At 52.8% G+C, this 26,961-nt stretch overlaps 2 protein-coding genes across 11 annotated transcripts in view; one reads left to right on the top strand and one right to left on the bottom strand.

Annotated features, from left to right (window-relative positions):
* Positions 1 to 4,369: 4,369 nt before the first annotated feature.
* The window catches only part of AIFM2 (AIF family member 2, ferroptosis suppressor), a 55,444-nt gene continuing 32,852 nt past the window's right edge, over positions 4,370 to 26,961 (top strand). For 3 of the 10 annotated variants that reach the window (XR_016388062.1, XM_089897601.1, XM_089897600.1), the window contains exons 1-8: positions 4,375 to 4,530; positions 11,194 to 11,387; positions 11,745 to 11,860; positions 13,155 to 13,274; positions 13,941 to 14,033; positions 15,571 to 15,679; positions 16,763 to 16,915; positions 18,117 to 18,317. Coding sequence is in view for 9 of the 10 variants with exons in the window: in XM_089897601.1 (XP_089753727.1) it covers positions 11,210 to 11,387; positions 11,745 to 11,860; positions 13,155 to 13,274; positions 13,941 to 14,033; positions 15,571 to 15,679; positions 16,763 to 16,915; positions 18,117 to 18,317 (970 nt within the window). In the remaining variant the exon portion in view is untranslated. Of the gene's footprint in view, positions 4,531 to 4,729; positions 4,986 to 11,193; positions 11,388 to 11,744; positions 11,861 to 13,154; positions 13,275 to 13,940; positions 14,034 to 15,570; positions 15,680 to 16,762; positions 16,916 to 18,116; positions 18,318 to 18,606; positions 19,482 to 20,344; positions 25,873 to 26,961 lie in introns of those variants that run through there. The other 7 variants (XM_089897599.1, XM_022590773.3, XM_022590772.2 and 4 more) reach the window with 7 other exon arrangements.
* Positions 19,137 to 26,961, bottom strand: part of MACROH2A2 (macroH2A.2 histone) — a 36,477-nt gene continuing 28,652 nt past the window's right edge. The window contains exons 7-8 of the mRNA XM_022590776.3: positions 23,649 to 23,823; positions 19,137 to 21,403 (exon numbers count right to left, since the gene is read on the bottom strand). Of these exons, the coding sequence (XP_022446484.1) occupies positions 21,238 to 21,403; positions 23,649 to 23,823 (341 nt within the window). The 3' untranslated portion in view covers positions 19,137 to 21,237. The remainder of the gene's footprint in view (positions 21,404 to 23,648; positions 23,824 to 26,961) is intronic.

Here is a 26,961-nt window from a genome sequence, read left to right as displayed (position 1 = left end):
GAATGTGTCTGGTTGGGGTTTGGGAATAAACAGGACCTACGAGGGACAGGACCTACTTCTAGATATCAGCTTCTTTCTTTTCCTTCTTTGTTTTGAGAGTTGAATGGGGAATAGGAAAGCAGCAGGCACAGAAATATACCTTTCCATCCTGCTTTCTCAGGGGGTTTGATCTCACGGGACACTCTTGCGCCAGACTAGTCCTGGCAGCTGGCCGTGGTGCCAGTTAGCACTGGGTGGGGCTTGCAGATCCCAGACGGCGGTGGCCTTGGCCTGGCAGCAACTGTTTACAGGCTGCCTGGATGGACCCAGGCCTGTGCCAGGTCCTGGAATGGATGGGAGTTGGGGAGTTCAAAGGTGAATGAGGCCAAGGCAGGCCCTAGGAACTGAGACCAACCCTGGGAGTCAGGAACATGCACTGTGTGCCCAGGGCCCTGCCTGTGCAGGCCGTCAAGAAATGATGGTTAAATCACTGACAGGTTGAATGCCATTGGGGAATGACTGGGGGAGAGGGGGCTAATCTAAGCAAAGATAATTGCTGGGAGTACTTTGTTTCTAACATCTGTTTGTTGAGCACCAGCTCTGGGCAACCACAGAACACCCCCTGAGACAGTTGTTCCCTTCTGTGTGGATTAGGAATGGGGCCAGAGGGCAAAGTTAGCTTGAGAGAAATCCTGTAGTAAATTTATGGAGGTGGGGAGGGAGAGCCGAGTTCTGACTTGGCTGCAAGTGGGAAGGGGAGGATTTATCCCAGCATGTGTGGGTACCAAGGAGCTCAGGCTCTTCCGGGGAGACTGGTGTGTCACCCCGTTAGTGGAATGAGCAGGGCGTCTCTGTCCTGTTCAGGTGGAAGACCACGTCCAGGGGCCCAGAGCAGGGAGGGTCAGGCAAGGATTCATGCAGCTGAACACTGAGGGGAGAGTAGGTGTTTACCAGATGGAAACAGGAAACAGGGAGGGTGTCCAGATTGAGGGCAGTGGGAGCTGGGACAAGGAAGTGTGAAACTACATTTGTGTGTCTGGCCATGCTAAGTGGAGAAGAGATTGGAATGGAGGCTGGGGAACCAGTGACAATGGCCCTGGTGACGGGGAAGATGGCCACAACAGGCCTGGTGGGCATAGAGATCAAGCATGACACAGGAGCTGGACCTGACTGGATGTGGGGCAATGCAGAGAGAGAGAAGGGTCAAATGGTGCTGGGTCTCTAGCCAGGATAGTGATGAGTGGCTGACAAGTTTAGGGACGAGATGTTTCCTTGGGTGTCCGTGGGATCTCAAGTAGAGAGGCACAGCAGGCTGTTAAGTGGATGAGTTAGGATAACGCCATAAAAGGTCCCCTGTCCCCCATCTCAGTGGCTTAATACAATAGAAGTTTGTTTATTGCTCATGTAAAGTCCAAAGTCACGCACCTGACCAGGAAGTGGGGGAGGATGGCTCCTGTGCAGTTCTGGTTGAGGGACCAAGCTCCTTCCTTCTTGCGGCTCTATCACTGGGTCTGGGACCTCAGATCCTCTGCCAGGTCTTCTGTACCTGGATGGTGGATGGGGGAAGAGAGAGAGGAGAAGATATTCCTGCTTCTTTTTAAAAAAATGATTTTATTTTGAAGCAGTTTTAAACTTACAGAAAAGTAGCAAGAATCCCCACGCGCCCTTCCCCCAGACACCCCATACCATTTGTGCCATATGCCCCAGTGATGTTCTCTGTAACAAAGAGACCTCATTTGGGATCATGAGTTCTATCCACTTGCCATGGCTCTCTCCCCTTTGACTTGGAGCAGCTCCTAAGGCTTTCCTTGAGTTTGATGCCCTTGACCTTCCTGCAGAAAACAGGGCAGTCATTTTGCAGAATGTGCCTTAGCTTGGGTTTGTCCGCACTTCCTCATGATTAGATTTGGGATACACATCTTTGGGATATAACATTAGTGATGTTGTCTTATCATCATGTTCTACTGGGTGGTGCATGATCTTTATTTGTCAAATTATAGATGATAACCTTGATCATTTGAGTAAGACGGTGCCTGCTAGGTTTCTCCACTGAAAGTTCCTTTTTTTCTTTGTAATCAATAAGTATTTGTGTGGCAGTATTTGGAGACTATGTAAATATCCCTATCCCACTTTCATCTACTATGCTTAGCACCCACTGATGTCCCTTGGCTGAATAACTTTAATGTTTGCCCAATGGAAATTTTTTATTTTCATTTTTCCTCTACATTTATTCACTGGCTTTCTATTGTAAGTAAAAGCTTTCCCTCCTCTCTGTTTAATTATATCTGTGGAATCATGGATTCATAGTTTATTCAATGGATTATAATCTATTGTTATCATTATTTTGATGCTCCAATTGTCCATATTGACCAGTGAGAGCTCCTTCAAACTAGCTTCTGTGTTCTTTTGACATCTCCCCATCATTCTTTGAGCACGTCCTTCAAAACAAAATGTTGTAGACTTACTTTGTACTTTCCCTGGAATCAGCCACTTCTCCAGTGTCCTCTTTACTAGAGAACGGTATTTAGAAGCAAAGATCTAGGTACTAGGTGTGCTTCTTACTCTGAGGTGTTGCTGCTCCCAGGCCCTCTCGGTAGACAGACCTTACATCTATATTTATTTCTATCTCTATATGTTGCAAGCCATGCCACACGTTAACACTGATAGTTCCAATTTGATACCACAAGTTCAGTACCACAAGGTTCATTCTAGCTCTCCCCTTTTCATATCGGTACCTCCCTCCTGTCAGTGAGAAACACAGCTACATTATCCTCAATATATTAACTTGTTTGCTCCATCCCTTGCATGTGGCTAGTCTTCTGACCCTGTCAGGCTGCCCCTGCCACTCTGCTCTGATGCTGCTCTTATACAGGTCACCATTACTGCTCCGCACAAGCCTGCCTCATGATTTTTTTGACTTCATTTTTTGACAGAGGTAGAGCCGGAGCCTGCAAGGGGGCTGAGAAGAGACAAGCGGAGGCACAGGAAGAAAACCAGGGAGGCTAAGACCTAGGTCAGCAGGGCAGACACCAGAATCTGTTTTCCTCTCTTTGTGGCCATACACTAGACTGCACCTCCTGGCCACCCTCACGGTCAGGTGTGTCCGTGAGTTCCAAAGGGCAGAAAGGAGATGTGCCACTTCCAGGCCTGGCCTATAAGAAACTTCTACCTGGCCTTCTCTGCACCCTATCCCCTGCCCCTGGTGGGAGTAGAGGCATCCCTTAAAAGACACCTTTGGGGGCTTCCCTGGTGGCGCAGTGGTTGAGAGTTTGCCTGCCGATGCAGGGGACACAGGTTTGTGCCCCGGTCTGGGAAGATCCCACATGCCGCGGAGCGGCTAGGCCCGTGAGCCATGGCCGCTGAGCCTGCATGTCTGGAGCCTGTGCTCGGCAACGGGAGAGGCCACAACAGTGAGAGGCCTGCGTTCCGCAAAAAAAAAAAAAGATCTCGTTGAATCTTTTCTACAGTGATTCGGGTAGGTGCTAATATTTGCATTAAATAGGTGAAGATGGATTATCTGTCACCAAACTGGCTTGATCCTACCTCCAGTTTGTAGCTTGCAGCAGTACATTTCTTGACAGATCCGAGTGCTTTCTTCTTCTCCCTGGACTCCCCTCCTGCCCAGTTTACCCAATTTCAGGCAGCCCTCCCATTGCCCTGTCTTTTCACCATCCAACATAACTCAGACCTCACTCTTCAGCTTAAAACCCATCAGTGGCATCCCGTTGCCCTTGGGATCACACGGGCAGTCTTTACCAGAACCTGGAGGCTTGTGCCACCCTGCCACATTGGGCCACTCTGTCCCCGACCACTTCTGCAATGCCCCTGCTCTCAGCTATTTATCCTGCCTTGGTCTTTGCACACCCAGAGCATACTTGCTTTCTCTCTGCCCAGGGCTAACTTCTCATCCTTGGAGAGAGGCCTTGGCACCCTTCTTTTGCCCCCGGTCTTTCTTACTGCAATTAGTGATACATATGTTTTATTGTTGTTTAGTATTTTTTCCTAGACTATTACCTGGAGGAAAACAGAAACCATGCCTGCATTGCATTTTACAACCCCTCACTCCTACCCCTCACGCCCAGCACAATGCCAGGCATGGAGTAGGTGCTCAACTGGGTTTGCATTTTTGTTTATATGTGTGAAGGCAGGAGGCTGGTGATCCGTCCGAGATCGCACAGCCAGTGCCGGGGCCCGCGCTCTAAAGGCTGGAAAGGCGTCCGGCAAGGGAGCCGGAACGAACTTTGAGCAGAGTCCGAGGGGCCGGGTTAGCGCGGGCGTCCTCGACAGTAGCGGTCGAGTGCTCACGGTTGGGGCGATTGGCTTCCCGGGCCGGCGGCGCGGGCGGGCCGGAGGCTGCAGTTCCCCGGGGCGCCGCTGGGGGCATAGCCGAGGCTGGAGGGCAGACGCGCCGAGGCTGGAGAGCAGACGCGCCGAGTCACGCCGGCAAGGGAGGGGCCTCGGGCCCGACGGCGACCACGGGAGCTGCTGACAGGAGCGGGGGCCGGAACGGGAGCCGGAACTGGAGCCGGAACGGCGGGAGGCCGCTGGCAGGTGAGGGGCGCGTCGGGCGAGCTCTGCGGGACCCCCGCGCCTGCAGGGCCCCAAGAAGCCGAAACAGCGTCCGGGGCCGGGGAGGAGAGGGCGGTCGTCTAGGACAGTGGTCCCGAACCTTTTTGGCACGAGGGACCGGTTTCGTGGAAAAAAACTTTTCCACGGACGCCGGGGGCGGGGTGTGGGTGGGAGGGGAACGGTTCAGGCGGTAATGCGAGCGATAGGGGGGATGCAGAGCGGCAGATGAAGCTTTGCTCGCTCGCTCGCCCGCCGCTCACCTCCTGCTGTGCGGCCCGGTTCCTAACAGGCCGAGGACTGGTATAGGTCCGCGCCCCCAACCCCTGGTCTAGGATGAGGGACTCAGGCCTGCACCAACCCAGGTCCCTCAAAACTCAACGGGGAGCTTTGCTCCCAGTGAGGACGGCGCAAACTCGCCTCCTCCGCGTCCGCTCCCCGCCCCCCAAATCCCTGCTAAGTCTTCCTAAGTAAGACAAACCCCCCCGTCACCCCCCCCCCCCAAATCCCGGGAGGGCTCCGAGGGTCGCCGCTGGGCGGTGGAAGCTGCTGCGGGGCGGACGGAAGCCCGTGTCACAGGCAGGAGGAAAGCCTCAGTGTCCAGGAGGAAAATGCCTGGGGTTACCCAGTGCCCATAGGCTCCAGGGTGCACTGGGAGGTCCTGCTTCTCCACGGAGCCCCAGCTTCCACGGGGGCACTAAGGCCAGAGGTGGCCCAACTAACTCTGGTGGGGCCGGAGGTTGGGGGGAAGCCCAGGACTCCTGATCCACCGGGAGCTGCTTTTAGTGCCTGATGTTGGGCGCTTTTCTTTCAACAGCACCCACTAAACACACCCTGCCTTTCCCCTTTGATTAAACTTCCTTTGACCCTTGGTTGTACCGTGAGGGTGGGGAGGGGAGAGGTGCTTAGGAGCTGATGGTCCCACCGGAGGACAGGCACAGGGCAGAAGGTCAGACATAGTTTGTGAAGGGGCTTCCAAGTTTGTGAAGGGGCTTCCAAGTTTGTGAAGGGGCTTTCAGGTGTCCCGGCTCTGCACCTTGTGTTCAAAGGCCAACATGTAAAATATGTAAATATATAAATTATCAAGGAGGCCTGCTTGGGTGTGTGTATGTGCCCCAAGCTTTCAGAGCCCTCCAAGGAAGACCGTCTGTAACCCTGCATCTGGAAGGTCCATTTCACAGGAGAAGACTGAGGCCCAGCTGGGCGGGGCCTTGCTCGGGACTACCCAGCAGTTAGGGAGGAGCTGGGTAGAGGGGGTGTGCTCCAGGGCCAGTCTGATCTTTGTGTCTGGTGGTGAAAAGAGGAAGCCAGGGTCCAGGCACAGATCATGGGGATGTTAAGGGAACCACCAAGTGACTGGCTCCCAGGAGACTCTACAAGTTGTGTGGCCTAGGCTTCAGCACCGGAGCCTGTATGACACCCGCATGAGCCCGTCTGCCCAGAAGTGCCCTCTCCTGAGGGCATGAAAGGACAGCCCTCTTCAGACTTTGAGCCTCTTTCAGAAATTGGTCTTTTTGGGTTTTGTTCACCATGTGTTCCCTGGGGGACTGGCCTTGGAGTGCCCACTCTCAGCCTGGTCCCTGGGGTCCAGTGAGGGAGGCTGCCCACCACTCTGCCTTCGCCGGGTTGGAGAGATATATTCATGGTGCTTCAAGTCACACTGTAGGCCCTCTCATCCAGGATGGCCACTCTGGACATGGCTGTGGAAATCTACCTTGGGAGCCACTGGTGAGCGCTCTAAAGCTCGGTGTTTTATTTGTAATCTCTATGAAACAATTCTGGGACGACATCTTTGCTTTGATCAGAGCCCACATGGTTCCGCTGTGTGTCTTCTGAGGCATGACCGCCCCACAGCTTTGGCCTAAATATAACTTCCTTGTTTTTCAGTAGATTCCTAAAAGCCCTTTGTCTGTATTATTAGAGAAGAATCCCCCTGGGATCAGGCTGGGTGTCCTTGGCAGAGAAAACAGGATTTACTGAGAAAATTTGAGTGTAGACCATACTGTGTGTGTGTTGGGGGAGGGGCAAAGGCAAAATTACTTGTGAGTTGCTGGACAGTTAGGAATTGTTTTCTTGGACCTGTTTTTTTTAATAAATTTTATTTATTTATTTTTGGCTGCATTGTGTCTTCGTTGCTGTGCACAGGCTTCCGCTAGTTGTGGCAAGTGGGGGCTACTCTTCGCAGCAGTGCGCGGGCTTCTCACTGCGGTGGCTTCTCTTGTTGTGGAGCACAGGCTCTAGGCGCGCGGGCTTCAGTAGTTGTGGCACGTGGGCTCAGTAGTTGTGGCTCATGGGCTGTAGAGCACAGGCTCAGTACTTGTGGCGCACGGGCTTAGTTGATCCGCGGCATGTGGGATCTTCCAGGACCAGGGCTCGAACCCGTGTCCCCTGCATTGGCAGGCGGATTCTTAACCACTACACCACCAGGAAAGTCCCCTTGGACCTGCTTTTATGCTAATATTCCTGCATCTGGGAAGATTCAGTTAAGATTCTCTGTGCTCATTCTCTTGCCTTGATGGTCAGTAAAATCAGATGGTAGGTTTGCAGTTCCTCAAAAAGTAAAATCTAGAGTTACCATAGGACCCAGCAATTTCACTCCCAGGTATAAACTTAAGAGAATTTTTTGTTCACACAAAAAGTTGTACACAGATATTCATAGCAGCCTTATTCATATCAGCCAAAAGGTGGAAACAAGCCAAATGTCCATCAACTGACAAATGGATAAACAAAATGTGGTATCTCCATACAATGGAATATTACTCAGCCATAAAAAGGAATGAAATACTGTTATAAGTTACAGCTTGAATGAATCTTGAAAATATTGCACTAAGTGAAAGAAGCCAGACACAAAAGGTATGGAATAGGCAAATCTATAGCGACAGAAAGATTAGTGGTTGTCAGGGCCTGGAGGGAGGAGGGAATGAGGAGTGAATGCTAATGGATGTGGGGTCTTTTAAGGGAGGGGGTGATGAAAATGTTCTGGTATTAGATTGTGGTGATGGTTGCACAACTTTATGAATGTACTAGAAACCACCGAGTTGTACACTCTGAGGTAGTGAATTTTATAATATATGAAAAAAGATCTCAATTTAAAACATTAGCTTGTAGGAAGCCAGCTCTGTCTTTAAAGCTTTATTATTTCATTTAAAAACATTCAAACGGTACAAAAAAGGGGGGGGAAAGCTCAAAGAAGAAAGTAAAAACATCGTCTGGCAACCGCTATTAGCATTTTGGTTTAGAGCGCAGATCTGGCCAGACTGTTGAGGATTGACCGGGGCAAGTTAGTGAAATTCTTTCCAAAATGAGGAGGAAACCCCACCTGTTCAACGCAAAGACATTGATAAAAGCGCAGTGGATGCTCACTGTTGTCATCATGACTTGTATGTGTGTATATGTAGCTAGGTGCCTGGGTCTGATGGCCCACAATGGAGATTAGGCCCTACGTGACTTTCTATTATCTGACTTTTTGATGGACAAGCTTTTTTTTTCCCTAAGACTTTATGTTTTTAGAGTAGTCTTAGGTTCACAGCAAAATTGGGTGGAAGGCACAGAAATTTCCTATATGCCTCCTGCCCTGACACGTGCATAGCCTCTTCCATTATCGACATCACTCACCAGAGTGGTGTTTGTTACTGAACCTACATTGGCATAATCACCCACAGACCATAGCTTACATTACGTTTCACTCTTGGTCTTGTGCAGTCTGTGGGTGCGGATGAATCGTGGACAAACTTTTCATGTAAAAAATCTTGCACTGTAAAATTGAATGTCTCCAGAATATTCCATTGTATGGGTGTGTAATAGTGTATCCTCTAATCTCCCGTTGGTGGAGGTTTCCACTGATTGATGGAGTTGCCCACTGACTGAGGCTGTTTGCCCAGCACTGCTGCTACATTAGGTCATATAATTCAACATCATGAGTTGCACGCTTGCTTTTTGAGCGCCTGCTGGGTGTGTGGCTAGGAGTGCTGGTCCATGGCTTAAGCCGATGACTTAGGTGTCTGGTGAAGTAGGTCATGGCCGAGCAGAGGGGAGTCTAGCTGTCCTCGGGTCCAGGTGAGAATTGGCATTGGAAGAGCCAAGGGAGAGGCGGGTGTCCAAGAGTGTTGGGCAAGGGAGGCTGCCGAGGAGAAAGGGTGGAATGGGCTGGAGTGCCACCAGGCCCCCATTCCCCAAGTGGGTGTGTCAGAGGTTAGTGGAGGAGAGAGAACAGATTTCAGGAGAGGCCTCAGTCGGCTTGTGGTGTAAAAGCGCCTGCCCTCCCTGGCCCAGCTATGGCAGCCCCTCCTGGGCCTGGGTGTGCCCTCAGGCCCCAGACTCTGCACTGGAACTCTAAAGAATCGATTCACCTTTACTGAGGGCTGTGCCTAGTTGGGTGAGGCCAGGGTTTGTCCTTTGGGAAGCCAGTTAATGATCCTGGGGGGCTGGGGGAGCAGGGGTTCAACTCCTTTGGCTAACCCACTGCCCATAAGGCCTGTGCTGGGCTCACTGGGCTTTCTTCCTTGCGAGGGCCCCAGGGCAGCATGTAGGCCCAGACACTGCCCTAGCATGACAGGCCCTCTGTATGTGCTGTCCCCTGTCCCCTGCCCTCCTAGCTTCCCCACCTTGTTCCCTGAACCCCTCCCACCCCCTCCCTTCCTGCCACTGGACTTCTTGGCCTAAGCTGTTCCCTCTGTGAAGAAGGCCCCTGGCCCCAGCTGCTTTTCAGGGCTCCACCTTGAGCTTCCCTGGGTGGTCCATGGTGGACCCCTCTCCCCAACAAGCTGGGTAGCCTCTCTCAGGCCTGTGCCCCGCCAGCTTGGAAGCAGAGCTCTCTGGGTGTTTCTCTGACCTCTTCGCTGGCTGCTGGCCCCAAGGGCAAGCTGGCACAGAGGGGGCCGTGTTGAAGGGGCAGGTGAAATGCACCCCTTCCATAGCTTGCCTGACTGCCTGCCACATTCCCAGGCCCTGCTCAGCTCCTGGTGTCCGCTCCTGTCCCTGGCTGGTCCCCGGGCCCCTCTTGGGTCCTGGCCTAGGTGGCAGATTCAGCCTGATGAACATTCACAGGGCCAGCTCTGGACCACCTACTGAGGGCCTGGAACAGTGAAGGTGACACTGCCTGCTGGGGGACTTGTTTTGGTCCCAGCCCTAGGATGCACAAGCCTCAATGCATTGGGGACCATTTAGCCAATGAGAAACAAAGTTAAATCCCCTCCAATCTCCTATGCCAGATCTACCCTCCCTCACCCAGGTTTTCACTTCCCCAGAGGAGACATTAGACTGTGTGCATTTGAATCCCAATGACAACAGTGTCTGGAGGTCCAGCCGTAAGCCGCCCCCATAAGTGTGGGAAGATCTGGGGACCATCTTGGGGGTCACCATGTCTTGGAAACCTATTGTGCAAGGACATTACAGGGGGTAAATGGAGGCCCAGAGAGGGGAGGGGTTGTGCCCTAGACTACACACCTGATGGAGGACAGAGTGGTGACCTTCCAGCTGCCTGCAGTGCTGTCCGAGATGTGGGCTGGAATGTTCTTCCCCATTGAGACAGCTTGCTGTCTGTCCGCTTCCTCCCTCCTTGCCGTGCTCACATGTGAGTGTGAGCTTGGTGCACACTTGGCCCTCCATCCTCTGCAGATACTCTCTTCGATTGCAGGTTCCCTTTCCTCGACATCAAGCAGGACCTTGCGCCCCCTGCCCCTCTCACTGGAGCCCACGTGATGAGCGCTTCTCCATCCTGTTTCTCACCAGCAGACTTCCCTTTTGGTCCTTAACCAGCACTGTTCCTTCTCCCAGCAGAGATTTCTCCCTGCCCGCTTCCTCCTGGGGGGTGTCACCCACCAGTCGCAGTGTACGTCCTCTGTTCCAGGAATGCTCAGGGGACCACCTGCCCACAGCAGGCCCCTCCTCCCCACCGCACTGTCATGGCCTTAGTCCCATCGCATCCTGTTTTGCAGGCTGATTGTCATAACTGGCTAAGTGATCTCCTCAGACCTGGGGCTGAAGCTGGTGACGTGTGAGCTGGGTGGAATCTGGTCTCAGTGTTTGCTTACTGGTGTGCTTAAATAATTTTGTTTAGTTCTTTTAATGTGGGCTGTACTTAGCAATTCCCCAGAGGTGTACCCACCATTTCTGGTTACTGTGCACCTGCCCAGCTTCCCACAGCTACATCATCCACCTGGCCCTTTGAGTTTGAAACCCTGCCTTTACAAGGGCTGAGACCATATCTGTCTGTCTGTCTCTCTGACCATGGCATCCATAGCACAGAACATGTCAAAGAGCAGGAGGTCCATTAATTTATACTGTTGAGTGAACAAATATATTTACGAGTGAAAAAGAGTGCAAAAACAGTTGTTTAACGTGTGCAAAAACAATAATCATGATTGTAGGTGCACAGAATATCTCTGGAAGGATTCATGTAAACTTGGTAACAGTAGATGCCTTGGAGAAGGGAACTGGGTGGTTGAGGGGATGAGGTGGAATTAGGATACTCCTTATTCCTTTGGAATTTAATTCAAATTTTACAAAAAATGGAATTTCATAAAAGATGATTACATACTTTTAAAAGATCAAGTCTTGGCATTTGAGGCCATTCTTGATATGGACCCACCTCTGCCCACCCAGCCCTCGAGCCCCCTGAATCTGATGTGGTCTCTCCTCCTACCCCAGCAGCACCTGGTCCGAGATGGGGTCCCAGGTCTCGATGGACGTGGGAGCCGTGCATGTGGTGATCGTGGGCGGGGGCTTTGGCGGCATCGCGGCCGCCAGCCAACTGCAGGTGCTGAACATCCCCTTCGTGCTGGTGGACATGAAGGACTCCTTCCACCACAACGTGGCAGCCCTCCGGGCCTCCGTGGAGAGTGGTAATGGTCTCTTCTCTGGGGCTTTCTTTGTGACCGTGGTCTTGTCACCACTGTGGATCACAGGGTGGTTTTCTCCCTTTAGGGCAAGGTGCCTAAATGCCACCATTAGACAAATTCCGGGGAATCTTAAGGTCCCTGGCCTTAAGCAGCTACCATACCAAGGCCCCAGAAGTCAGAGCGAGAGCTTCTCCGAGGACCTGGGGCCCAGACTGGCGCTTTAGGGGGTAGTGGGTACCCAGGGGCTGTTTAACCAAGGGGCCCCTGTTGGCATGCAGCTCTGGAAATGTTCTGAGTTATTCTGGCCTCCTGTGGGCAGCCCAGTTTTACACTGTGACCTCCTCTCTGTCCGTTCCCCAGGGTTTGCCAAAAAGACATTCATTTCCTACTCGGTGACCTTCAAGGAAAACTTCCGGCAGGGCCTGGTGGTTGAGATAGACCTGAAGAATCAGACGGTGCTGCTGGAGGACGGCGAGGTGAACCCAGCGGGGGCTGGCCATCCTCAGTTGGCTTCAGGGGGCCCCTGAGATGTGGCTGCTGGTGGGAGGACACCTGGGCCCGTCTCCTTAGGGGCAAGGGCCCCCCGTGCCCTCCTGGTGCCTGGCAGATAGCAGATGCCTCCTGAGCAAAGGCTGGGCCCCAGCAGCCACAGGAGAGCGGTGCAGAGCCTTCCCTGTATGCCGGGCACTGTTTTAAGCCTCACATGATCTCCTTTAACGCCCACTGTGACCCCGTGAGGGAGGTGGAGTAGCCTCGGTGCACCCAGAGGTTAAGAGGCTTGCCCAAGACCCCACAGCTGGAGAGACTCAGCCAGGATTTGGACCCAGGCAGCTTTGCCCCAGAGCCCTCACTCTGAAAGCCAGGGTCCGAGCCCAGGGGCCCCCTCACTGTCTGGAATCAAAGGGTAGGCACCACAATCCCACATCGCCCGGGGGGGCAGAGGTTTTCTTCCCGAAGTTTGTGTCCCTCAGCCCTGGGGTAAGCACAGTGCCTGTTGTATCCTTGTGGGACCAGAGCTCCGTCAGCAGGCTGCCAGCAGCCCACCCACCATGCTGAGGGTACCCTCCAGCCTGGCCCTCTACTCTAGTCAGAGCTAAGGGGGGACTGTACAAAGGGGCTTCAATTCCTGTCCTCAATGAGTGTGGTTTAGTGTGACTAAATCAGTCTTACTTGAATCAATTTTGAGGCTGTAGAATCTCCAGTTGGCAAGATTACTGAGAACGTCCTTATCCTGTGGCTTTGGGTCCATGAGGGCATCTCAGGCCTCCACGGGAGTAGTGGGGCCTGAATGGGATACAGACCCTCCAGTCCCCCTCCCATCAGAGCAGCTCTGGGTTTGTCAGTTTTATATATTTAGGCTCCAAACAGGATATCCGCTCCCCCCCGCCACTTTGTTTTTGCTGGCCAGGATAAGGGGAAATTTTTTCTAAAATAATGGTAATAATAGGGAGATTCTAAACTAACTCCACACTGGAAGCTGGAATCCTGCTTATTCCCCACGAGCCGTTTCCTGTTGCCTGCTCACCTTCCCCGCTGCTGTGGGGAGCTCTCCCCTCCCGTCCTGTTTCATGGTGGGCGGTCCAGCAGGCGGTAAGCTCTGCTTCCTTGGGTATTTCCTGGGTTCTAGCACCATCCCTTGGTCTAACCAGTGATGGTTTTGCTCCCCCGCAGGAGGCCTCTCCCCCTTGGTGCTGCTTGCCTGGTGGAGCCTGGGGTTGGATGCAGGAGCCCAGGTCTGCCCTCACCATTCTTTTCCCTTGCCCCTCCCAGGCCCTGTCCTTCACATATCTCATCCTGGCCACAGGCAGCACTGGGCTCTTCCCAGGCAAGTTTAACCAGGTGTCCAGCCAGCAGATGGCCATCCAGGCCTATGAGGACATGGTGACGCAGGTGAGCTGCCTGCTGCCTGGCGGCAGGACAGTGAGGGCAGAGCCGGGGGTGGGGGGCCCTGGGAGAGTGGGACAGCTGTGGGGATGCCCGGGGCTGCAGCAAGGAGCCCCCAGGGCTGCAGTGGCTCTGTAGAGATGGAGAGTTACCAGGAAGAGGCTCCTGGGAGGAGACCTTTGGACCTGCTCGTGTAGCGATTGGCTCCTGTTTGCACGGGGCTTGTGTTTATATTATAGAGCGGGCTTGGATCCATGCTGTCAGTCACTTCTCACGGGGATCTGGAGAGGTGGGTGGAATGGGTCTGTCCCCACTGAACAGATGAGGTGTGGGGACCCAGAGAAGGTCCTACAGCTGTGTGACCAAGGCCAGGTCTTTCCCTCTCTGCACAGCTGCTGAGAGGCCTGGGGAACCTCTGGCACAGTCATGAGCAGACGTAAGAGTGGAGGTTAGGAACCCGACCTGGAACTCAGGCAGATCCGGGTCACCTGCAAGCTGGGCAGGTAGTGAGAGTTGAGTGAGAAATGCAGGGAGACACCCAGCAAGAGCACATTTGGACCCTGAACTTGGAAAAGGTTCTCTACGCTCCTTTGGCCAAGGAACCCACTCCCCAGGCGGACCCCGAGGCAGGGCAGATTTGAGAGCGCACCTTAACATTTCCTCCTCCTCCAGGTCCAGTGTGCACAGTCCATCGTGGTGATCGGAGGAGGCTCTGCGGGAGTGGAGATGGCAGCAGAGATTAAAACAGAGTACCCTGAGAAAGAGGTGGGCCAGTGGCCTTGGCCGTGAACTCTCGGAGGCGGGCTTCTTTTTTGTCTGACGAACATCAGAATTTGCTCAGGGCCTGGGAGGGGAGCCCCGTTACCATAAAGTGGGAGCGTGCGTTTCCTGTCTCCTGCTCTCTGCACTGCGGGACCCCCTAAAGTCCCATTCTGCTGGGAATTTTACCTGGAGAGCCAGGGTGCATCCTAGTTCAGTGAAGGGTTCTGCCCTCTGGGCCAACCCGGAGGACCACGCCCTGGGGGGATACAGTATGAAAGGTTAACTCCCGCGTCCCCTGCAGTAATGTGGCCTTTGCAATAGAAACGTAGACTTTTGATGACCTCTTTTTGCTAACAACCAGCTTGATCAAAGGCACCCTCATCGGTGTCTTGTCTGGAGCAAGCACAGCCTTTTGGTCTTTAAGGGACAGTAGCCCTTGCCCTAGACAGCACATAGGGGGACCCCGAAGTGTACACCTCACAGCCCATGCTGGGGCAGGACTGGCCAGCACTGCCTCTTTTTAGTGATAAAGGGATGGAGACCCTGCCGGCATCCTGGAGAGAAAGGAAGCAGGCTGTGAAGGCTCAGCCTAGGGCTCAGGGATGATGGGCAGTTATGGGTCCGTGAGGCAAGAGCCTGCCTGCAGCTGATGCCAGATCAGCTTCTGGGAGCCACGTGGAGCCTGTGTCTGGTTCTTTTTCCCTAGGGAAAGGCAGGTTGGTTTTGAAAAGTAAGATAAATATGGGCTAATTTAATTCTATGGCTATTCTCTGACAAATTATTGGAAATTATTATGGGTGGTTCATGTAGAAGTTTATTAATTTTGATTTATGGGGTAAGGACTGGTCTGAAGTAGTAAATAACTCAGTATAATTCCCAAATGTTTATAACTAATAGACAAATAAGAGTAATAGTAGCCACCCTTTATTAAAGAGTCACTATGTGCTGAGTTACGTGCTTTACACTTACTTTCTCGTTTCATCATTACAATATTCCTGAGTAGGACTGTGATCCATCTTACTGGGTCTTCAGGAGGTGACTGAGTGGGTATCTGAGATGGGATTTCAACCCAGGCAGTCTGATTTCAAAGCTCAAGCTTGGAACATCACTGCGGGCTCCCTCGCACTTCACTGCTGACCCAGACAGCAAGTAGACGTGCCTGGAAGCACCAGTTTTAGAACCAGCCTTAATGTAAATGTCAGCCTGATTTACAGTTAGAATGTCGATGGCTTATATATAGACTGTATAAGTGCCCAAGGATGCTTGAAAATAATTTTCCACGTGGCCCTCGGTGAGGTGTGTGTTGTGAAGCATTGGCACGTCGGAAAAAATCCTACCCTGGGAGATGTGGGCTCCAGCCCACTCACCATTAACTGGTTCTAGCAGTGGGCAAAGTACTTCTCTGGGCCCTCCGTTTCCTCACCTGTGAACTGGGAGTTGGGGAGGAGGTGGGAGAGACAGGCTGATGTGTTTTCAAGCCTCTTTGTGTGAGCAGGAGACTCAGTGGCTCCTTCTCTGCCCTGTGGTTGTTTGTCCCCAGGTCACTCTCATTCACTCCCGAATGGCCCTCGCAGACAAGGAGCTCCTGCCCTGTGTCCGGCAGGAAGTGAAGGAGATCCTGCTCCGGAAAGGCGTGCAGCTGCTGCTGAGTACGTGTCAGGCCCCTCCTGCCCTGCCCCTCTCCCTGGCCTGCTGAGACTTGGCTGAGGCTTGGTCCCGGCTCACAGCCTGAGCGTGGCTGCGCTCAACCCCAGGCTCTCTGTGTCCTGAGGTGGGGCTGCAGAGCCTGTTTAGCCTTGTCGTCCAGCTGGAGGTGTGTCCGTCCCCAGGCAGGGCAGAGGCCCCGGTACTTACGGGATTTTCCTGTCATGAAGGCAGCACTGTCCTGGCTGTTGCTTTGGATACAGTACAGGTGGTACCCATTTGTTGAATGGTTTAAAAAGTCATGTAAAAGGGACTTCCCTGGCGGTCCAGTGGTTAAGACTCTGTGCTTCCAACGCAGGGGGTGCGAGTTCGATTCCTGGTCAGGGAACTAAGATTCTACATCTACATGCTGTGTGGTGAGGCCAAAAAAAAAAAAAAAAATCATATAAAAGATTTGACCTGAATTATGATATCTCTTTAGTGGAGAGAATAGGTGTTTTGGGTTTGTATTTTGAGGCTGGTGGAGAGCGTGGCTTCTGTCCAGAGCAGAAGGGAAGAGACCTACCCAGCATGTTAGAGTGGGGCTCTCTCCCGGGGGTGTGACCCCCGCCCCCCAGTTCACGGGCCCGACACTCTCACTTTTTGCAGGGCGGGCGAGGTGTCTGCTCTCTGAGAGCCCTCCCGGCTCCTGGGCTCCGCAGAAGTGGCTGTGCAGCCCTCTGCCCGCCTGCACTTCCAGGCAGTGAGGAGAGTGGGCCGGCCCTGGACTTCCCTTGCTTACCCCTGTCGGTGGTGAGCCCAGAGGGCTCATCTTTCCTGGTTAGGAGTGGACATTCAGGGAGGCGTGGTTGAGGTCTTCCTCAAACAGCTTTTCCCAGAACCTCTTGGGAAACTCGGCCTCACTTCCCCAAATTGCTTCTTGGAACTTGCTTTCCATCGGATCCCTTGGGGCCAAATGTCCAGATTGTGCTTCTTGGGGTGGCAGAGCGGACCGGTCTCCAGCCCCCAGGCCAGCCCTGGCTTGGGCCCCCGCCTCGGTGGCGTGCCTGCCCTCTGCCAGCCTCCTGGTCACGGGCCTCCCCTGACAGGTGAGCGGGTGAGCAACCTGGAGGCGCTGCCTCTCAACAAGCATCGCGAGCACATCACGGTGCAGACGGACAAAGGCACGGAGGTGGCCGCCAACCTGGTGATCGCCTGCAGCGGTATCAAGATTAACAGTTTGGCCTACCGCAGCGCGTTTGGTAAGTGGGAGGCCGGGCCGTGACCCCCTCCCCAGGCTGCCTCCTCCCCCTCCAGCCCCCGAGAAGGCCCTGCAGGCCTCTCCCCCGAGGAACTGGCACTCCACCCTCCCACCCCCAGCCCCAGTCTCAACAGCTCATTTGGTCTCTTCAAACTTTAAATTTAGGTTCAGGGCCACTCTTGCTGGGCTTTCCTCAGCTGTGTTGATGGTAATTGAGGCCAGGGTGGCCAAAGTGACCAGAATCTTCCAAAATCGGATCCCACCCCCTAGTGGTGAGAGATGGGGACAGGTTTCAGAAGGAAGAAAAAGATCTATTTTTCTGTTACTTTCCTTGGAACACCAATGCAGAGGAAATTCCAGGGTCAGGCCTTTCTCTGTTCACAGGTGTGCTGCTCTCCCCAAACCCTGACCCAGACGTTTGCCACTTGAGCTTGGAAACGATCATGGGGAGAGGGGGGTAATGAGGCCTCCGTTCGTAAAGCTGAATATAGACCTATTGAGCTAACTGGAGGTGGGGGGAGCTGGACCCATGGCTCCATCTGTGAGCTGGAGGCTCAGTGGCTCCTTCTCAGGCCCCGAGGTGGCCATGTCCCCAGGTCCCCATCATTTACTCCCAGATACCTTTCCTGGACAAGAAGCTCCTGCTGTGTGTCTGGCAGGAAAGAATTATCCAATCCCAGAAGGAAGCTAGTCCAGGCCATGTGTGGGGCTGGGATCGAGGGCTTATAATATACAGAGATCCCAGGACTTAACACCTAATGGTCCTAATGGTATGTTTTCAAAGGTAAATTATTTTAAGTCCCTTAAAAAGAAAAGTTTATCATCTATTAAAGCCCTGCATTTATTTAAAAAAATCTGATCCACATTCAAAAGGAAATCCAAGACTGGGCTAGGTTGTAACTTAATCATCATAAGTGAATCATTGTTAATCGTGGTAACTTACAAAGAGTCATGTGTGTTATATGAAATGACACTTGCTGGTCTTTCTGACCAGTTTCCACCCCAAAATAGTAACCTCGCCTTTGCAGGAAGAGTTCTGAGGGGGGGACTTCAGGCAGAAGTAAACCAGACAGGAGGTTTGCCTCTTGAGGATGTGCCTTTGGAGGGTAGCTGGACTGGCACCACAGCCCATCCTCACTGTGTTCCGGTGGCCACTTCTTGAGGCAGCTCAGGATCTTGGTTTCAGGCTGGTTTTCTCGCAGGTGATCAGCTGGCCAGCGACGGCGCTCTGAGAGTGAACGAGTACCTCCAGGTGGAGGGCTACAGCCACATCTACGCCATCGGTGACTGCGCCGATGTGAGGGAGCCCAAGATGGCCTATCACGCCAGCCTCCACGCCAGTGTCGCCGTGGCCAACATCGTCAACTCCATGAAACAGAGGCCCCTCAAAGCCTACAAGCCAGGTCAGGAAGCTCCCCACGCGGCACAGTTTTAAGAGAGTCGGGGTTAGAAACGGTGAAGCCTTTGTGGGCTTTACGATGCCTGACCGCTAGAACACACTCTCAAAGCTGGGGACAGAAACCTCGCCCAGAGCTCTAGGAAAGTATGTCAGGGACTTGCGCACGTTCCTGAAGGCCTTACGCATTTCCCTGCCCTGACACTGAAGGCCCCGGGAAGGGTCTGTGCCCTGGGAGCTGCAGGCCCATGGATGGTGAGCAGGATTCTAGTTTAGCGCACGGCTCTGCTTCACAGGTTCGCTGACGTTCCTCCTGGCCATGGGGAGAAATGACGGCGTGGGCCAGATCAGTGGCTTCTACGTGGGGCGGCTCATGGTTCGGCTGGCCAAGAGCCGGGACCTGTTGGTCTCCACGAGCTGGAAAACCATGCGGCAGTCTCCACCCTGATGGGGAGGCTGGGCGGGAGATAGGTACTGTCACCGCCCGGCGATCAGATTTCTTGACAAATGGTACCCGCTTGACAAATGCCAAAGGGCAAAAGCTCTTTTCCTGGAGTAAGATGTCGGTGATGTACTGACCAGAAACACAACTTAGACAAAACCAAAAACTGGGAGAGAGAGAGAGGGATATTGGTGTTAAAAGAAAAAGACACCCTTAAAGGAGTCTTTCTGTTTCAAAGGTCTGCTGGCTGAATGGTTCACTTGGTCCTGGGGAGGGCACAGCCCACCTTCTCTACCCCAGCCTCCTCTTGGGTGTGTGTGTGTGTGTGTGTGTGTGTGTGTGTGTGTGCGCGCGCGCGTGCACATGGTGTGTGGCATTCAGAGCTCTCAGAGTATGGGCGAGAGCTCAGTATCCTGGTGGCAGGAAGGGTCTCCCTGTCTGTAAGGGCAGGAAGGAGGGCCTGCACAAGGAGACCAGCTAAGGAAGGGGGACTGGGGTGGAGAGATGGCCTACATCCCAACCTCTCCCATCACATTAGGAGGTGGGGAAGCCTATAACATCCTGCAATACTCAGGTTGTTAATAGGAGCTTAATTTTAAACTGTTAGTCCCTACCATCTTTAATCTTCATGAATCTTTCTATATTTCTATTTTTAGATCCTGATTATATACCATAGGTTGTATTTTAAAAGCGTTAGATAAAATTTCCCTCCTGGTGAGTCCATCCTAATGGAGAGTGAGTTTTTTTATAAAGCTAACGGGTTAAGACAGAAACCTGGCCTGCCAGCTGCTGGGGGTGTTTAAAGAAAGACAGCCAAGCTAGCGTGACCGTCGGGTGGGTCGCCATCCTGCTAACATTCAGGGAGCAGAGGGGGTTTCAGTAGGTGAACCCCTGCATGCTTCCAGGCTACTGTCTTAGGCAAATTTGTAAGTGACAAAACTCCAGCCAATGCTGGGGCAGGGGTACCCTGTGGGAACCTTTGTAGTTCTGTGCTTCTTGTTTCTTGGTCAACCCCAATGTCACTTATCTGGAGGTGTAGCCATGTGGCAATAATGCCTGCCACCAATTATGTTAAGGTATAAAAATGACTCCTCTGTTTGGGAGAGGACTTCTAATCAGGATAAACCTATTTTGGACCACATAGGCAAGATCTCTAAGGCAGAAGTTGTTGATGAGTTCATCTGAATAAATTCAGGCCCTGCCCCAGCCCACCCTACCCCTCCCTGCCCACTTTTTTTTTTTTTTGCAGTATGCGGGCCTCTCACTGTTGTGGCCTCTCTTGTTGCGGAGCACAGGCTCCGGACGCGCAGGCTCAGCGGCCATCGCTCACGGGCCCAGCCGCTCCGCGGCATGTGGGATCTTCCCAGACCGGGGCACGAACCCATGTCCCCTGTATCAGCAGGCGGACTCTCAACCACTGCGCCACCAGGGAAGCCCCCTGCCCACTTTTAATGGTAACCTCTGGGTACTTGGCTGGAATTCTTAGGATACCACCCTCACGAGGGTTCTTGGTCTGTCCTGTGTGGGCTGTGGCCCAGGTGTGTTCCATTTTGTTGCCCAGGCCTAAGTGAGACTGTGCCTTTGTCCCAAAGGATGGCCACCCCAGGGAGGCTTCACCCAGTCCTCCATTCCCGTGGACCACAGCCAACCAGGCTCCCCTTCTGGAAGTGGGACCTGTTGCCTGAGAAACACAAGCCATTCCGTGCCGTCTGACCTGGGGCCTAGCATGGTGGGAGTCTCAGCTCCATAGTGATAGGCCTGGTTCTATTTATAACATTCTTAAGTTTCCACCCATAGGGACACAGTTCTCCAGACTGAGCAAGATGTTACAATAAAAGAGTATGTTGTAAGAAAGACACTGGATCTTTTATTTTTTTTCCTTTCATTTTCTTTTTCTTTAAAAAAAACAAAACAAAACAAAAGCCTGAAGCAAAATCTTTCTAGGAGTAGTTACAGATATTATAGGGGTAAGGGTAGGGGCACTAAAACAGAAAGAAAAGCACCAGTAAGATGCCTTTCTAATTTTCTTCTCTCCATCACTGAATACAGACAGCCAACAAAGCCCAAGTCACTTCTTTGCCCTCTTCCCTTGCAAAAAAGGAGAAACAGAAGATTTTAAGAATTTTGAAAGGATTTTGTGTATGTGAGTGTGTAAAAGTCAATGCTATAAATCTAAAACGAAGTCTGTTTTTTTAAAAAAGTTCTAAAACAAGAAGAAGAAAACACATGGAAAGAAACCCCTGGTGGAGACCTGGTTAATTACAGACTGAGGCTCTTTTTAACGAGAATATAAAATGCAGAGGGCTCTTCCCGTGGGCAGGACCTGCTCCCGCAGCCTCTGCCACCCACTTCCCTTTCAGCTGCCCTCCGCTCCCCTGCCGTCACCCTTCCTCTCTCCTTTTAAAAGATAAAACCCCGCTCCTGTGACTTTGATCCTCCTGATTCCGGATGGTGAACGTGGTGGCCACCAGTGGGCACGGGGCGGCTACTTGGCATCAAGCTTGGCCATCTCCTGCACATAGATGCCGATGCTCTCGCTGTCGAAGAGCAGGAAGTAGACGTTCTTCAGTGAGGATGCGCTCGAGTCGTCGAAGTGGGCCGAGATGGCTTTGAGGGTCACCTGGGCTGCCGTCTGTTTGGGGAAGCAGTTTCTGTGCCAAAGGAAGAAAAGAGCTGATGTCACTTTGGTCCTGGGGCCCATGGAGTAACTCTGCCCTCAGCCCGGGGTAGGGGCAATGTGGTTCCTTCTCATCTTGGCACCAGGTCCTTGTTCCTATCTCTCGGGGTCTCACCGTGTGCAGGCTGGTCCACGCATGATCCCCTTTCACCTCAGAAGAGGGACAGCCCAGGAGGGGGACAGACAGGGCACACTGTCCCCACTTCACATATGCCACACTGGCTCAGAGTGGCACAATGGTTTTAGGGCTGGCTGGTGAGCGGTGGCCTGTGTTTGAATCTATGTGGCCTGACTCAAGTCCAGCTGAGCTTTAAAAACTACCAACTCAGCTAACACAACATTGTTACTCAACTATACTCCAATATAAAATAAAAGTTAAAAACAAACAAAAAAAACCCTACCAACTCAGCATTTTAAAAAGCCAATATAGGGCTTCCCTGGTGGCGCAGTGGTTGAGAGTCCGCCTGCCTATGCAGGGGACACGGGTTCGTGCCCCGGTCTGGGAAGATCCCACATGCCGCGGAGCGGCTGGGCCCGTGAGCCATGGCCGCTGAGCCTGCGCGTCCGGAGCCTGTGCTCCGCAACGGGAGAGGCCACAGCAGTGAGAGGCCCACGTACCGCAAAAAGGAAGGAAAAAGAAAAAAAAGAAGAAAAAGCCAATATAGGGAATTCCTGGCGTTCCAGTGGTTAGGACTGCATACTTTCACTGCCGAGGGCGTGGGTTCAATCCCTGGTCAGGGAACTAAGATCCCATAAGCCTCGCAGCACGGCAAAAAAAAAAAAAAAAAAGGCAATATAGGTTTTATTAGTTGCCTCAAAACTGGTTTACATGCTGAACAGATTGTTTATTAAAGGGCAATAATGTATGCTCAAAAGTACGTCTTCATTAATTCCTGTTTCATGCATTTCGTGTTCCTCTCGCTAACCTGTGTGGACGTGCCAATGTCATTTGAGCAGTGACGATTCTGGGCAGGGCCCCAAAAGCCCCAGGATGCCATGGTGGAGCTGTGCGCCAGGGACGCAGCCATTGTGACACCCCTGGTCATTTGGGGTCAGCCACCAAGCCCCTTGGGCGGGTCCAGGATTGGCCTGCCTAATAAGAATTCTTCTCACTCAGCTGCCCCGTCCCAAGCCCGGAACATCTCGGCAGGTGGGCCCAGCTATGCAAAGAATTCAACTCGCAGTGCCTCCGGGCCAGGCTGTGGAGACCCAGCGCTGCCTGCTCAGGTTGAGATAGGATTACGGCAGGAAGCTAGGCCTCATTCCTTCCTTCTTCGCCTTCCTGTGACTCGGCTGTAACAGAATGTCTTCAGAGTGTAAATCATATCTGCGCTACAGAGGGGCTTCTCAGGAGAAAGGGTGTTCAAAATTAAAGCAATAACTCACATTGGCTGTGAGCGTGAGGGGAGAGGCCCTGCTACACGTGAGGGCAGACAGCCTCATTATTTACCTGAAATACTGCTCCCATGCCCAGTCGGGGTCTGTGGCAATTAGAGCAATCATTTCTCCAACCCCTAAAAGCAGGCCCTTGCTGAGAGCCTTTCACTTCTCCAGCCTCAGCCTCGAGGCTCTCCCAGCCCCAGAGCAGCACCGGAATCCCCTGGGGATTCTGCGATTGGCATCCTAACCCCGTGGGCTCTCCGCTGCTGGTCTGTGGACCACACTTGGAGGAGCAAGTGCCTTTGAGCCTGGTGTTTCGGATCCAGTGCTCTAGACTGGGATAGCTGGCAGGAACGTGGCTCTCGGAAGGCTCTCAGAAGAGAACTCTGCATCCTGTTCCTCCCAGAATGGGATTTCTCCCTGCATTTTTTTTTTTTTTTTTTGCGGTACGCGGGCCTCTCACTACTGTGGCCTCTCCCGCTGCGGAGCACAGGCTCCGGACGCGCAGGCTCAGCGGCTATGGCTCACGGGCCCAGCCGCTCCGCGGCATGTGGGATCTTCCCGGACCGGGGCACGAACCCGTGTCTCCTGCATCGGCAGGCGGACTCTCAACCACTGCACCACCAGGGAAGCCCTCTCCCTGCATTTTGAAGGATGGAAACTGCGTCTCTTGCTCTATCGCCTGGTCAACGTGCTTGGCTGTGCTGGCAGCCCTTGGTCACGTCCTCTGGGATGGCCAGACTGGATGTGACCAAGTCGGGGAGCAGCTGGTCCCCAGTGAGAAGGCTGGACAAGCGGACCCAGCAACCTTGCCACCCCCCTGGAGGAGAACATCTTACCTGCCGCTGGGGAAGGGCGGGAATGCCACCGACTTCAGCTTCTTGTCCTCTGCTGCCGACAGGCAGTTTTTGATGGTCTCTTCAAGCTGTTCTTCACATTTGTCGGAGCCCCACTGAGGGATGTGACAGTGGATGACGAATTTGGCTGCAAGTCCGCTGGACTGGCTGACGGCGGCTGGGACACGACAGAGAAATGCCGCAGGTTATTTCCTACGTCTTCACCTTAAGCCAGGGGGTTAGGCTCAATCGCCTGTGTCCCTCTTAGGAGAGTAGGAGCCGATCAGAATTGCTTTTGACAGTTGGCACAAGCTTTGGGTAAACACACTGAAAGCTGATGTGACAGCATGTCACACACTCTCACATGGTCTGCCTCCTGGCCACAGGTTAGGTGACTCCTAATCAAAGGTACACAGTGGAATCGTCTCCGATCCCTGGAAATTGTGAATGTTTCCTTACATGGCAAAAGGGTCTTTGCTGGTGTGATTAAGTGAAGGATTGTGAGATGAGAAGTTTACCCTGGACTCTCCAGTTGAGCCCTAAGTGTAATCACACAGGTCCTAATAAGAGGGAGGCAGGGAAGTCAAAGGTAGGAGAAGGCGCTGTGATGAAGGAACAGGGGTTGGAGTGATGCATCCAGGAGCCAAGGAATGCAGGAGCCTAGAAGCCAGAACAGGCAAGGGACAGCTGCTCTGAGAAGGAACCAGCCCTGCCAGCACCTCGATTTTGGCTTCTTAAGACTCATTGTGGGGAATTCCCTGGCGGTCCAGTGGTTAGGACTGCTCCGAGGGCGTGGGTTCAATCCCTGGTCGGGGAACTAAGGTCCTGCAAGCTGCACAGCGTGGCCAAAACAAACAGACAAGAAAACTGCCTAAAAAAATAAAGGTTATAAAAAAAAAAGACTCATTGTGGACTTCTGACTCCAGAACGCTAAGACAGGACACTTGTGTTGTTTGTTGCTACCAAGTTTGTGCTAATTTGTTAGAGCAGCGATTGGAAACCAATGCAACGGCTTTTTAAAAATGGACAAGCCCTCCCCTCTTGCCCCGTCTGAGATCCTGACTTGGTAGGTCTGATGCAGGCCTTGCGCTTGGTGATTTGAGGACCCTCCATAAATTTAGAACCGATCTACTGGATTGTATGCATCCTCAGACAGGGACTGCCCTTTTGATCATCTCTATATACCTGAGGAGCCTACAGGGAGCAAGTGTTCACAGCGGGTTGTGAAATTGGATTATACCTGCCTTGTCTCATAATTTCAGTTCATACTCCCTACTTTTATTTTTCACCACCCTCTCAAACCTATTTCCCATCAGTGACAGAGCTGATAACGAGGAACACCCGGGAAGTCCCTGTGGCCGTTGATCCCTGGAGAAGGGGCTGGGCCTGATCCACTGGCCACTCTGACCCCACATGCTGCTTGCCCCTAAGCTGCCCACCTTGTGGAGCTGGGGCTCTGTGCCGCTCAAGGAGCCGGGTGTAGCAAAGGTCCCCAACCCTCCCGCAGTGGCCAGGGTCTGGGAGCCTGGGGGAGTTCGGGCAGGCTGTGGCCGCTACGGGCTGTGTTTGTAACAAATGTGTGTGTGTCTGTTTTAGGGCAGTGTGTGGGGTTGGTTTGAAAGACTTATTTGAAATATATGATGCCCACCCAGCATGTGAGCCGTGTTTCCTAGCGACGCCCACAGTGCTGGAGAGGCTGTGACTGCACATGCCAGGGCTGGTGGAGACAGATGCAAGGGGCGTCCCCCGCCTGTCAGCTACGGCTGTGAATGCCTCGCCTTCCCAGTGCCCAGCTGGCGCCAACCATCTGATTAGTGAATGAGTGAGTGAAGGAATCAGTCAATATAAATACTGAGGAGGCAGTGGGCATGACTGGTTGACTCTATGACCTTGTACATTTGCACACCAGAAACGGAACGTCCCTGTCGGCCTTGTAGTCCAAGGGAACCCAGTACCCTGGGGATGGGCCCTTCCTGCTTGGGGCAAATTCCCTGAGGCCCTTACTCTTCTCATGTGCTGGAGAGATTCCAGCTCTTTACACACCGGGTAATGATCATGTTACCAGCTGAATGGTATTCTTTTTTTTTTTTTTTAATATTTATTTGTTTATTTGGCTGTGCCGGGTCTTAGTTGTGGCACGTGGGATCTAGTTCCCTGACCAGGGATCGAACCCGGACCCCATGCATTGGGAGTGTGGAGTCCTACCTACTGGACCACCAGGGAAGCCCTTGAATGGTATTCTTTTTAATGTTAAAGTCAGTTTATTTTTTTTAATAAACTTATTTATTTTATTTTTGGCTGCATTGGGTCTTCGTTGCTGCGCGTGGGCTTTCTCTAGTTGCGGTGAGCAGGGGCTACTCTTCCTTGCCGTGCGCAGGCTTCTCATTGAAGTGGCTTCTTTTGTTGCAGAGCACGGGCTCTAGGCGCATGGGCTTCAGGAGTTGTGGCACGTGGGCTCAGTAGCTGTGGCTCACGGGCTCTAGAGGGCAGGCTCAGTAGTTGTGGCGCATGGGCTTAGTTGCTTCGTGGCACGTGGGATCTTCCTGGACCAGGGCTTGAACCCGTGTCCCCTGTATTGGCAGGCAGATTCTTAACCACTGCGCCACCAGGGAAGCCCTAAAGTCATTTTAAATAAGAGGAATATACCACTAACGGCAATGTTAAGTCAAACATTTAATCAGGAAAAAAATGGCACGCCTTCTCATCCTTCTGACGCCCGCTATGTACACTAGATTTTGAAGGTAGTCCATGATAGCACGTCAGCCTAAAACAAAGTATTTCCATGGCAACTGGAAATGGAAACATTGGCTTGTAGTTGTAAGAATTTATAGTGTTCTTTACAGGTGCCAAGGTCAAGGTCAAGTGATCTCGGGGCTTGGGACACTGATATTTGGTAGAAGCATCTGCCAATACTCTTTATGTGGTGTGATGTCACCTGGTGAGGACCATGCTCTGAGGATGGCAGTGCAGCTGCAAAGGGCCTCCAGAGCCTTTCCTCAGGCGAGCCCACCTTCTCAGGGTCACCACAGCGAAGGGGACTGCAGGGTGGCCCCTTGTCTGGCTGGGAAGCTGCTGCTGCTAATCCTTGGTCTCCGCGACACTGTGCTTTTCCTCCTGTCTCAGGTTCCTGCAACAGCCCCTCTTCCCCCTGCCCGCCGAGGCCCGGTGCTCTTCTCTCTGCTGCCCGACGTGCTTGGCCCTGGCTTTTAAACAGCCATCTGCAAACCATTTTTGTCCTCAGTTTTCACCAGCTGCTTACCAGTGACATTGCTGGTGCCCCAGGTCCAACCTGTGCCCAAGAAAATCATCATTCACT

Source organism: Delphinapterus leucas, chromosome 16 (assembly GCF_059928025.1).
Source record: "Delphinapterus leucas isolate spDelLeu-1000000601 "Yukka" chromosome 16, BTC_Dleu_Yukka2, whole genome shotgun sequence".
Classification (NCBI taxonomy): Eukaryota; Metazoa; Chordata; class Mammalia; order Artiodactyla; family Monodontidae; genus Delphinapterus; species Delphinapterus leucas.
This window is presented reverse-complemented; position numbering and strand designations above follow the sequence as displayed.